Source organism: Pseudochaenichthys georgianus, unplaced genomic scaffold (genome assembly GCF_902827115.2).
Source record: "Pseudochaenichthys georgianus unplaced genomic scaffold, fPseGeo1.2 scaffold_543_arrow_ctg1, whole genome shotgun sequence".
Lineage (NCBI taxonomy): Eukaryota > Metazoa > Chordata > Actinopteri > Perciformes > Channichthyidae > Pseudochaenichthys > Pseudochaenichthys georgianus.
In genome coordinates this window covers 86,375-99,320 of record NW_027263104.1, presented here as the reverse complement: position 1 = coordinate 99,320, position 12,946 = coordinate 86,375, and the positions used below count along the sequence as shown (strand labels likewise).

General features: G+C 40.8%; 1 protein-coding gene across 1 annotated transcript in view; it reads right to left on the bottom strand.

Moving 5' to 3' along the window:
* The window catches only part of itga1 (integrin, alpha 1), a 113,042-nt gene that overhangs the window by 55,293 nt on the left and 44,803 nt on the right, over window positions 1-12,946 (bottom strand). Inside the window, 3 exon segments of the mRNA XM_034079067.2 lie at window positions 1,451-1,578; window positions 5,041-5,155; window positions 6,851-6,939. Of these exon segments, the coding sequence (XP_033934958.1) occupies window positions 1,451-1,578; window positions 5,041-5,155; window positions 6,851-6,939 (332 nt within the window).

Below are 12,946 nucleotides of genomic sequence, written 5' to 3'. Positions count from 1 at the left end.
ATGATTCCCTACAAGAACCGGTACTCCTCCATCTTGAGGCTGTGTGACTCCCTCTCTTGATATCAGCATGTGAAGGACACTGTTTGAGATTATGAGTATAAAGTCAGGATTTTTAGAAAAAGTCAGAATTTTGAGAATTAAAAAAAAAATACATCATTTTTAGAAAAAAAAACGGAATTTTGATAAAAAGTCAGAATTTTGAGATTTTCTGAAAAAAGACAGAATTTTGAGAAAAAGACGAAATTTTTTGAAAAAGTCAGAATTTTGAGAAAAAATCAGAATTTTGAGATTTTCCGAAAAAAGCCAACATTTGGAGAAAAATGATGATTCCCTACAAGAACCGGTACTCCTCCATCTTGTGACTGTGTAACTCCCTCTCTTGGATATCAGCATGTGAAGGACACTGCTTGAGATTTTGAGTAAAAAGTCATAATTTTTAGAAAAAAGTCCACATTTTTTGATTTTAAGAAAAAATACATAATTTTCAGATTTTAAGAAAAAATACATCATTTTCAGATTTTGAGAAAAAATACTTTCATTTTGAGAGAAAGTCATAATTTTGAGATTTTGAGAAAAAAGTCAGAATTTTGAGAGAAAATCTGAATTTTGAGAAAAAAGTCAGTGTTTTGTTCGTGACAGGATGTATGATTACAGAGAAGAACTGGTAGTCCTCCATCTTGTGACTGTGACTCCCTCTCTTGGATATCAGCATGTGAAGGACACTGCTCAGGAACTAGTTGATGATGACTACTTCCCTTCTGGAGAGGATCCCAGATACACGGATCCTGAGGTTGAAGCTCACGCCGGGGACGAGTGATATTTCCCTAACGGAGCGTCCACACTACAGCTCCAAAAATAGCTTGGAGCTGGGCGTGTCTGGAGCTTGGGGATTTTATTCAAGCAACACGACCAAAAACCAATCACATGAATCTCCCGCCCCCGACATACAAAGCAAAAACCCCCGGGGATTTTATGCGAGCAACATTTATATATATATATAAACTCCCCAAACAGGCGAAAACCTACCAGTTTCCCCCACTGTCTCTGCCACCTCCCTCCATGCCTGGTTCCTCCGGTTTGTATCCCGGGAGGTGAAGAGGGTCTGGTCATACAAAACCGGGTGATTGCTACGGCGATAGTTAGTTTCTCCTCCAACTTTTTTTGAAATATAGAAATGAACGGCGGGATATCTCTCCCAGCTTAGACGCGGTTTGATTGGCTACGGCTTCAGCTGTCAGATTTTGGGAAACGGGATTTGAACAGAAGTTAAACATTGTTCAACTTCTGTCGCCTGAGACGCCTGAGATGGACCGCTCTGCTACCCACAATTCAGTTCGGCGAAAAAGCGCGGCTACGTGAAGTCACCCCGTTGAAAGTGAATGGGCAGAGTGGAGCTTTCGACGCTGTAGTGTAGACGGGCCGTAACAGTTTCCTTCCTCTGCCAACTGACCTGAGAGAGTTTGGGTCCGATCTGGATGTTCTTGAGGAATTTCACCAGGAATTCGATGATGCTGCTCCAGGGGTAAATACTGTTGGATCCGTCCAGAACCATCACGATGTCCAGCTCCTTCGCGCACTCTGGAGCAGACACAGAACATATTGATATCTCGTCAGCTTGTTGTTTACTAAAGATTGGCCTTGTGTTATACTGTTAGACACCTGCACTTCTGAAAGAACATCCACAACATCTGTTTGCAACTTATATCAATATTCCTATTACTTGTATATAGACTGTTCTGCACTATTTCTATTATATTATATTTTATTGTATTTACTTGCACTATTTTATCTGTGTTATTGTGTTGCACTGTTGGAGGAGCCTGGGACTTCAGCTATGACAATAAAAGCCTTGAACCTTGAATACACATTATACCTTTTCATTGGTCGAATGTAACTTTTCACATTTTAATTGAATTTGTCCACGTTAATGATATATATATATTACAGGCAGATATTGTACATTTTACTCCACTGCATTCATGTATCACTACTAGTTATAAAAACACTTCTGTACTTCTATTGAACCTGGTATCTTACATTTCATACCGATAACCTGCAAATAAAATGAATAAAAAATAAACATTGATTGATTACATATTATCTAGAATTGGCTCCACATTGACAAACTACAACACAAACATTACTTTACATAATATGATTGATGATGATTTCAAAAGAGCCATTCTGCCAAGTCAATTTACTTTTATTACTTTAAGTACATTAAGCTTACTTTACTTCTGTAATTTTGCTTAGTGGCGAACCGTGTCTATAAACTGGACTTTCTGTAGACACACACACCCCCCGCCCCCCCCCCCCCTCCGCCGCATTATAATGTCCGTCTTTTCACTGAATTGTGCCACGAATTACACATATCATGGATTATCAAGGCTCTGAAACAGTCTGGAGCTCAAAGGCTTTCTCTCTTGCCGGTTACACCACAAGGTTTCTACTTCCTGCTTCTTCACACACATGCTCTCCAGCACAGGTTAGCTCTGAGTGTTAGCGATGCTAATGTAAACACCGACCAGATTACGTCCAAAACAGTCAGGCATTGTTTCTGATAGCAACGTTTCTGATTGGCCCGTGGGTCCACATTTCAGATGTTACGTCATATCGGACGCAAATCTGGATCAGCTCCGTTGCTCCCCGTTTTTAGAGATTTGGGTACGGAGGAAAAGAGAGAGGGGTTATTTCCTGACGCTGCGTGAGTTCCCCGACACACCGGGGACACACCGGGGACACATGTATACAAGACACCACAAAGTGCATTTTGCATGATAGGTCCCCTTTAAGTGGAAATAGAGAAGGCTTTTGGTTTAAATCATTATTAAAGGGGATGAGATTAACGTTTCTGTTTCATACCGATAACCTGCATATTCTTTTTACGATTCCTTTATAATTGTTTAGTCGACGAAGATCAAAATTGTCGAATAACCGTCACAAACTTAAACGGGAATGCCTTCATATACCTTCTTCTTGTTTGACATATATCTTGTTTAAGCCAAATGTGTGGCTACTTATTTATGCTTTGTGTGTTAAATAAAACCTCTTGGAAACGCTACGGCAATACAAATTATTTATTTTAATTGCATCATAAATCAAGCATTTCTCGAATATCCTGGGACATGTAATTGTATTTCTGAAGCACTATATGATCCGTTTGAGTATATATATGTGTGTGTGTGTGTTTCTGTTCGAGTGACGGCAGAGAGCTGAAGGAATCAGAGGAAGAGAAAGACGTCTGCAGTCTGTTTACTCTCCGTCCTATGAGATGCTTCCTTCCTGGGAAGCAGAGCAGTGTCTCCTAACTTGGGCATGAAACGCAGACAGAGAGTTTACATTAAAGAAACACGCCCTAATCTCTGCTCTGAGGAGGCGGAGCTTGGGTGGTACCACCACGAAGAGCAGATTACAACCTCTTATCTCTGACGGGTCAGTTGGGCCAGATGCCGTCACGTCCTGGGTGGGTCTTTCTTTCTCTTTAAAGGTCCCCTATCATTCTGTTCTTCATCACTACATCACAGGTCTCAGATATATACAGAGCCTGTCTCTGATTGGCTGAAACACCAAACAGATCATTGCAGCATTACCCATAATCCCCTCTGTTTCAGCCCTGTTTCCAAAGTGCTGATTCTCTGTCTGTGACTTTAGATGAAAGCAAGGAGCCCCTCCCCACGCCCCTCTGAGAGACATTTGGTTACAAAGAACTCAATGGAGCTCTAGAGGAGATTCAGGTGATAAGGGGGGGGGGGGGTACCTTGTTGCTGATTGGCTAATGGTTACACAAGACAACACATCGTTATGACATCATAAAGTGGCCAACATCTGATCAGCTCATTTTCAGACAGGTTTTTATAGAAATGGATCAAAAAGAGAGAAAATCTTTGTTCCTGAAACTTTCAGAGTCTCTTTCCACAGAGGGGACACATGTTGATGTAGAAGAGACATGAAGAAGAGGGGACACATGTTGATGTAGAAGAGACATGAAGAAGAGGGGACACATGTTGATGTAGAAGAGACATGAAGAAGAGGGGACACATGTTGATGTAGAAGAGACATGGAGAAGAGGGGACACGTGTTGATGTAGAAGAGACATGGAGAAGAGGGGACACGTGTTGATGTAGAAGAGACATGAAGAAGAGGGGACACATGTTGATGTAGAAGAGACACGGAGAAGAGGGGACACATGTTGATGTAGAAGAGACATGAAGAAGAGGGGACACATGTTGATGTAGAAGAGACATGAAGAAGAGGGGACACATGTTGATGTAGAAGAGACATGGAGAAGAGGGGACACGTGTTGATGTAGAAGAGACATGGAGAAGAGGGGACACGTGTTGATGTAGAAGAGACATGAAGAAGAGGGGACACATGTTGATGTAGAAGAGACATGAAGAAGAGGGGACACATGTTGATGTAGAAGAGACGTGAAGAAGAGGGGACACATGTTGATGTAGAAGAGACATGAAGAAGAGGGGACACATGTTGATGTAGAGGAGACATGAAGAAGAGGGGACACATGTTGATGTAGAAGAGACATGGAGAAGAGGGGACACATGTTGATGTAGAAGAGACATGAAGAAGAGGGGACACATGTTGATGTAGAAGAGACATGAAGAAGAGGGGACACATGTTGATGTAGAAGAGACATGAAGAAGAGGGGACACATGTTGATGTAGAAGAGACAAGAAGAAGAGGGGACACATGTTGATGTAGAAGAGACATGAAGAAGAGGGGACACATGTTGATGTAGAAGAGACATGAAGAAGAGGGGACACATGTTGATGTAGAAGAGACATGAAGAAGAGGGGACACATGTTGATGTAGAAGAGACATGGAGAAGAGGGGACACATGTTGATGTAGAAGAGACATGAAGAAGAGGGGACACATGTTGATGTAGAAGAGACATGAAGAAGAGGGGACACATGTTGATGTAGAAGAGACATGAAGAAGAGGGGACACATGTTGATGTAGAAGAGACATGAAGAAGAGGGGACACATGTTGACCTTCAAAGGTGTTTTATTTTTGAAAGGCGTACCTTGCACGGCGGGAGCCAAAGAGTTGAGGACCTGGAACGAGTCGCTGACGTTCGCACAGATGCCGGAGATGAACTGCTGCTGCCCACACATGTAGCCGTACTGCGGACCACAGGCCTGCGCACACACAGACACACACGAACACACACACACACGCGCGCACACACACACACACACACACACACACACACACACACACACACACACACACACACACTGTAGGAAAGTATATCTTACACAGACAGTGAGGTCACGGGTGAGAGGAGGCACTGAGGACAGCAGAGATTTTTCCAGAACTAACTTCTTCAGAGAGAGAAGAGGGAACTTGAGCCGGCGAGGAAGGAGGGCGAAACAACGACCAACAATAACTGGAACATGAATAACATCTAATCATCTTTAAGCCTCATTTCCTTAGATTTCCGTGCAGTCTCCACCGTGCCTTTCATTTCTCACAGTGGGAGGGATACTGGAGAATAACATGTGCTTATTCTCCGTGGTGTGTTGAGCTACATGCTAACATGGTGACAAAAACAAGCTTCAAAATAAAATCCATAGGAGAGTAGGAGATAATCTGGAAAGGCAAGTCGTGTGTCTTTGCACTGGCTTTTAATACTAGTTGAACATTACATTTTTATATTTGTTTATGTTTTTTCTTTCTTTATATCATGTTTTTTTATTATTGTACTCCCATTTTGTTATTTAATATTGTAGTTATTGCCTGTACAGCACTTTGGTCAACTGAAGGTTGTTTTAATTGTGCTATATAAATAAATAAAGATTGAGATTGTGTAAAAAATACAACTTCTCAGAGAATATTTAAAAAAAATTCATACATGTGTGAGATTTCTGTTGCTATAGAGACGCGAAGTCCCTCCCTTTCCTCCATGGGGCCTTATTTCTGAAAAAGTACGTATTGAAGTCAATGGAGAGAGAAAAGTTATCTTTCGATCCCGTTTGAATTGAGCCACGAATTACACATATGATGTTTGTCAATTTAAAAGATAATTTTGCGAGTCAAAAAAATCAAAATGTGTCGTAAAACTTGTTTTTTGTGTGAAACCGCTCAATGAACTACATCTCCCATCATGCACCACACACCAAGACGGCTGTCACGTTGGAACATTTCACTTCTTTCTTTCAGAACGAGGCGGAAAGTATTCAAAGAGGTGAAAATCACTCCAAGTCTGGGCACGTTGAGAGCTGTGCATACACACAAGGGGAGTGAGTCGGTTCCGTGAGAGTCAGCATGCGGGACCGGGACTCTGGGATTTGTAGTCTTTCTAGTTACGTATTTTTCATCGTCTTATATTTCAACAGTTTTACGACAAAATGTGACTTTTTTGACACGGAAATTATTTTTAAAGATCGACAAACATCATGTGTGTAATTCATGGCACAATTCAAACGGGATCGAGAGATAATCTTTCTCTCTCCATTGACTTCAATACATATTTTTTCCGAAATAAGGTCCCATGGGTCGGAAGTAGATGGGCGGGACTTCGCCTCTCTATACGCTTGCTCAACAATCCCCTTTTCACTCACTGTCACTTTTGATGTTTCGATAGTCATTTTAACAACCTGCCAATTTCTTAATCATGCACAAGTTTACTGGAGTTCATATCCATAAATCAAAGTGTCCCGTCACCACCTCGCACATCATGCATTCTGTACATGTCTGCAGCGCTTCATTCCCAGGACACGCAGAATCCCCCAGAGAGTAAGTGAACACACACTCGCTGGAGTCGCCGCAGAGTTCAGTGTGTGTGTGTGTGTTAGTTTGGAAAATGTACTGTAAGAGGAACTTCCGCTCACCAGAAATCCTCCGCTGGGATTGGTCAGCAGCGTGCTTCCCATGGTCATGTTCTCCTTCACTTCGTGTACGTTGGGAATGGTTGTGTTTGCTAAAAGAAAGAAAAATATGGGTGAATAAACAGAAGGAGACTAACATAGAGAAAGAACAGCTGGACGGATTCCTCTTCTGGATTTCCCCAGAGGAAGAGAGGCTTCCTTACGGGCAATGACGCTGGTTAAATATAACATTTCGTTTTTATTAATGTCCCTCTCAGTGTGCGGCGCAGGGAGATTAATAACGAGGCAGAACACAACACGCTTTGCTGAGAAACCAAATGAAGAAATAGAGGATTTGAATCATTAAGCAATCACAACATGTGGCTAAAATTAGCTTCAACTTGGCTCCGATTTACTTTCCACATATTCCCACAAGCTCATTCACATGCCATTTCAATTCTGAGTCGAGCTCTTTAGAAATCCCCACGAGGAAACTCCTTTTCAGCCGTGCAACAGATCTGTGAGTCGTTAGTGATGTGCAGCGACCTTTAATGACTCAAGCACCGCCTCCTCCTTCCTCTGTGTGAATATGGCTTCATGCTGTCTCTGCATGGTCATTACTGAGGTGGGAACAGGCCGGGTTCCAGAACAAAATGACTCAGGGTGCATCTGAGATTAGAGAGGGTGCAGTGGTAAAGTGCTATTTTTATAAGTGGGGAGTGGACCTAACCTCCTCTAGGGGGGTCTGGGGGCATGCTCCCCCGGGAAGATTTTTTTTTTTAAATATTGAAGTTAAAAGCATCAATCTGGTGCACTTTGAGAGCAAAATGAAGAGATCTATGGAAACATCTCAACACCCAGATGAAACAGAACTGGAAACAGATTTTCTTTTTCTTTATGGATATTTTACAAATCACTCCCCTTTTAAACTTTATTCTTGTTTTACTGTCATATAGTATTTCATTTATAGTGAGTGAGTAACTCAGATGAGTACCAGGAGACAGCGGTTGGTACTCTGGTACAGTTGTGGTGAAGGCATCTGACGTACTTGAACCGAAATGTCTACATGCAGAAGATGGCATCTTTTTTACAGGAATATTCCAGCCAATCTCTGTTTTGAAACCGTGAGCTGCAAAATGAGCGCCTCACCCCACTGGACAGAAGTTGGGTACCTGTACTTTCTACTTCTCTCATTCTCCAAACAGCTGGTTCCTTTAGTCTGAATGTGTGTTTGGTGCGTGGTCATTATTCTTTAGAGTCACTGCGTGCCTATTGGTTGGAACACGATCCGTGTATCCATCACTTCCTGGTCTTCTCTAAAGAAGAGGGACCAATGGAAACGTTGTCATGTTGCCGTTGTTCAGCATGGAAACATTCATTAGCTAACAATGACATTATTGTTCTATTGATATAAAGGGAGGTCAGGTACTCTTTAAAACAGCTGCTAGCTATGGGTACTTTTTACTGAAGTACACTTCAAAGCCTCTTTACTTTTACTTGAGTAAAGAAGTTTAGTCAGTACTTCTACTTTCACCAGAGTATCTTTAAACACGAGTATCTGTACTTCTACTTGAGGAAAGGATGTGTGCACTTTTGCCCTCTCTGGTTGAATGTATGTCTGATCAGCTGAGCGCTCACCACACTCAGTTATCTCTCATGCACACTAACAGACTCTCACTAGAGAAATGCACTGTGAACATCAGCTGCTCCTGATCTGATCAAATGACTGCATCTTATGATCGGTGCACGTGAAGCTGCGAGGAGAACACACACTCTGCCCTCTGTGTGAACTGTGGATAGCTATCAGAACAAACCACACACACACACACACACACACACACACACACACACACACACACACACACACACACACACACACACACACACACACACACACACACACACACACACACACACACACACACACACACACACACACACACACACATCACTTCAGGGGACATTACATTGACTTACATGCATCTCCTGGAGACTCACACACACACACACACACACACACACACACACAAACACAATGACCTCTGTGTGAACTGTGGATAGCTATCAGAACAAATCACACTTACCACACTTACCACACACACACACACACACACACACACACACACACACACACACACACACACACACACACACACACACACACACACACACACACACACACACACACACACACACACACACTAACAGTTTATGAAACCACACAACTCTGCTCATTATGGTCTGTAATGTAAACGCAGTGTGGAGACAGAGAGGGCGTCGTCACGGGAACAGAGCGATGAGTCAGCAGAAATCAAAAGGTGGAGAAACTCTGGTTTACCGTTATTCAATAATACAATAATGTGGATAGGAATAAACGCCTGATAAATATAACTTTGTATGATGGTTTAAGACGCTCAATTTAATTGTTTTCATTAATTAAAAGGTATATTTTGTTTATATTTCTTATGTTTTATAAGAAAAATATATTTTAGAGGGGGTAGGACCAGAAAAGTTTTTTTAAGCTTCTTCTTGCCCCTGTTGAACATCAACAGAGACTATCTGAAAATTATTTTATTTTTTTTATTTTTTTTGTTATTATTTATTTTTTTGGTACTTTGTTATAATTATTAATCTGAGTGAAAAAAAGAGAATATATATATATTATTGTTATATTTTTTTGTTTCTGACATGTTCAATAAATCAACTAAACTTGATTAAACTAAACTGATCTGTTGCTAATATTATTATTTGATTTTTTTTGTTATTAATTATTTAACTTATATTGTTTGTTCTTATTATTTTACATTATTATATAGCATTATTTACTTGTATTAATTATTGAACTATTACTTCACATTTTTTATTATTATTTTACATTTTGTTATTATTTTATTTGTATATGTTATGATTATTATTATTTAATTATTGCTGTATTCAATTTATTAAATATTTTAATTAATTAATTTCTTATTATTATTTGTTTGTATTATTCTATATTATTTTATTTCATTTTTTTATTATTATTTTTATGAGTTTATTTAGTGTTTATTATTTCCATTTTTCCACTGGTGTTTTGACCAGTCTCGCAGATACGCAGCTCTTGGCATACTGTTAAATGGTATAAACACATTTGAATATTCTGTCTGCCCAGCTATCGTAAAACATAAATAAGTGTCACATTAAATAAAGACCAGCTGTTTCGTCCTCATGTCTCCAGTTGTTTGCAGAGTCGTCTGGCTCCGAGCTGCCAGTCTCCATCATCCCCTCTGGATGTTTTCCAGACCTGATTTGGTCTTTATCCCTCATTTAAGTCCAAACCAAACGCTATGTCTCCTCAGCTGAGAGAAGAAGGAGGCATGTTCCCAGCCTGGACGATCATTGACCAACAGCAGGGAAACTGTAACTCCTGTCTCTTGATAAATACAAGGTGAGAACAGCTGTGGTGAAAAGTCTGAATTCCTGTGAGTGTGTGGGTGTTTCTCAATGTCGAGGACGCTTCCTTGGTAGGACAAGTCCCTCCGAGTCAGGGGCCGTTTCTCAATCTCGAGGATACTGGCTTCCAAGCCAATATTTTAAGGATGCTACGTCATCAAGTGGCGCAGCGGGACCGTTCCAATGTCCAGCATACTTGGAATTCCACCGAGGCCGCGGGTCCTTGGTTTGGGGGAAATTTCGAGGCTGCCCATGGGTAGACTTCGCGTCCTTAAAAATCCCCAAAATGCTTTCCGCACGGACCAATTTCAAAAACCTTTGCGGAGAATGGCTGAACCGACACAGCGCACATTTAAATGTAAGTATGTAGTGGCGTAGAACACGTGTTGGTAAATATGTTACTTTGTTACATTTGTTTTCACCAAAAATGTGTTCCGTGAAAGAAAAGCAAGTTCATAATTAGATAGACATCGTGAGGGATTTATTTTCGGTACAGTTTGAAACCGTTAGAGAGAGTGGCACACTTGTTAGCCTGTTCCATTCTTCTTCGTTTTCCAAAGCCGTAGCTTGGAAGCAAACTTGCTTCGTTTCTGAAGGAAGTGACTTGGAAGTACGCGACTACCAAGCCAGCATCCTCGAGATTGAGAAACACCCAGGTCCTTCAGAAGCGATGCAAGAATCCTTCCTAGCCTCGGAAAAGGAAGAATTGTGGAACAGGCTAACAGGTGTGCGTCGTATGCGAGGCCCCGCCTTTAATGGAGCGCGATTTCCGCCAAAGATTTGGGAAATTGGTCCGTGCGCAAAGCATTGTGGGGATTTTAAGACCGCGGAGGATACACATGTGCAGCCTCGAAATGTCCCGCAACGAAGGACGCCGGGCCTCGGTAGAATTCCAAGCATCCTGGACATTGGAACAGTCCTTCGGCGGGACTCGATGACGTAGCATCCTTGAAATAGTGGCTCTGGAACAGCTTTCCTCGACATTGAGAAACACCCCGTGTGTGTGTGAGAGAGCAGAGTTACTGAACACACACACACACACTCTCTCCACACACACTCTAAGGGAGGCTTTGCAGACAGCTGACCGGGAGCACAGTCATGTTTATCTGTTTAATGAAGATATAATTGGTTTATGAAACATTTAGCGACGTGTTTATGTTCGGTCTTCCTGGCCCGCGGCCTCCCTTCCGAACCAGACGCACACTTTTGATGCAGAAATGACACAAAATGCCGTTTTGAGCTTCTTATAAATGATGATTTCCTGTCTTTCACTGTTATCTGTTTCTCACATCAGATTCAAGTGAGTGTCTTTGGGTTTTGGACCAACATCACATGACATTTTAAATGACTTTGAGAAACTTGGATTTACTTTTTTCACTATTCTCGAACAAAAAATAGTCAAATAATTGTCATATTTTGCGACAAATCTAACTAATACTCTTTTGGTTCAGTCCCCCTCTCCCTCCTTTCTTAACCCTCACTATAGTATACATAGAACCGATATTAACTTTACGTAAGAGATATTCTGAATTGGGAAATAATAGTGATTTAATGTAACATTTGTTTTTGTTCTACACCCTTATTTTTGACAAACAAATCAATCAATCAATCAATCAATCAATTGAGTTATCGTTACAACACACCAGAGAGGGCAAAAGTACACACATCCTTTCCTCAAGTAGAAGTACAGATACTCGTGTTTAAAAATACTCTGGTGAAAGTAGAAGTACTGACTAAACTTCTTTACTCAAGTCAAAGTAAAGAGGCTTTGAAGTGTACTTCAGTAAAAAGTACCCATAGCTAGCAGCTGCTTTAAAGAGTACCTGACCTCCCTTTATATTAACAGAACAATAATGTCATTGTTAGCTAATGAATGTTTCCATGCTGAACAACGGCAACATGACAACGTTTCCATTGGTCCCTCTTCTTTAGAGAAGACCAGGAAGTGATGGATACACGGATCGTGTTCCAACCAATAGGCACGCAGTGACTCTAAAGAATAATGATCACGCACCAACACACATTCAGACTAAAGGAACTAGCTGTTTGGGAAATGAGAGAAGTAGAAAGTACAGGTATTTGAGTTCAACATGTAAGAAGTAGAAAGTACAGGTATTTGGGTTCAACATGTGAGAAGTAGAAAGTACAGGTATTTGAGTTCAACATGTAAGAAGTAGAAAGTACAGGTATTTGTGTTCAACATGTGAGAAGTAGAAAGTACAGGTATTTGAGTTCAACATGTAAGAAGTAGAAAGTACAGGTATTTGTATTCAACATGTAAGAAGTAGAAAGTACAGGTATTTGAGTTCAACATGTAAGAAGTAGAAAGTACAGGTATTTGAGTTCAACATGTAAGAAGTAGAAAGTACAGGTATTTGTGTTCAACATGTGAGAAGTAGAAAGTACAGGTATTTGAGTTCAACATGTAAGAAGTAGAAAGTACAGGTATTTGTATTCAACATGTAAGAAGTAGAAAGTACAGGTATTTGAGTTCAACATGTAAGAAGTAGAAAGTACAGGTATTTGAGTTCAACATGTAAGAAGTAGAAAGTACAGGTATTTGAGTTCAACATGTGAGAAGTAGAAAGTATAGGTTTTCGTGTTCAACATGTAAGAAGTAGAAAGTACAGGTATTTGAGTTCAACATGTGAGAAGTAGAAAGTATAGGTTTTCGTGTTCAACATGTAA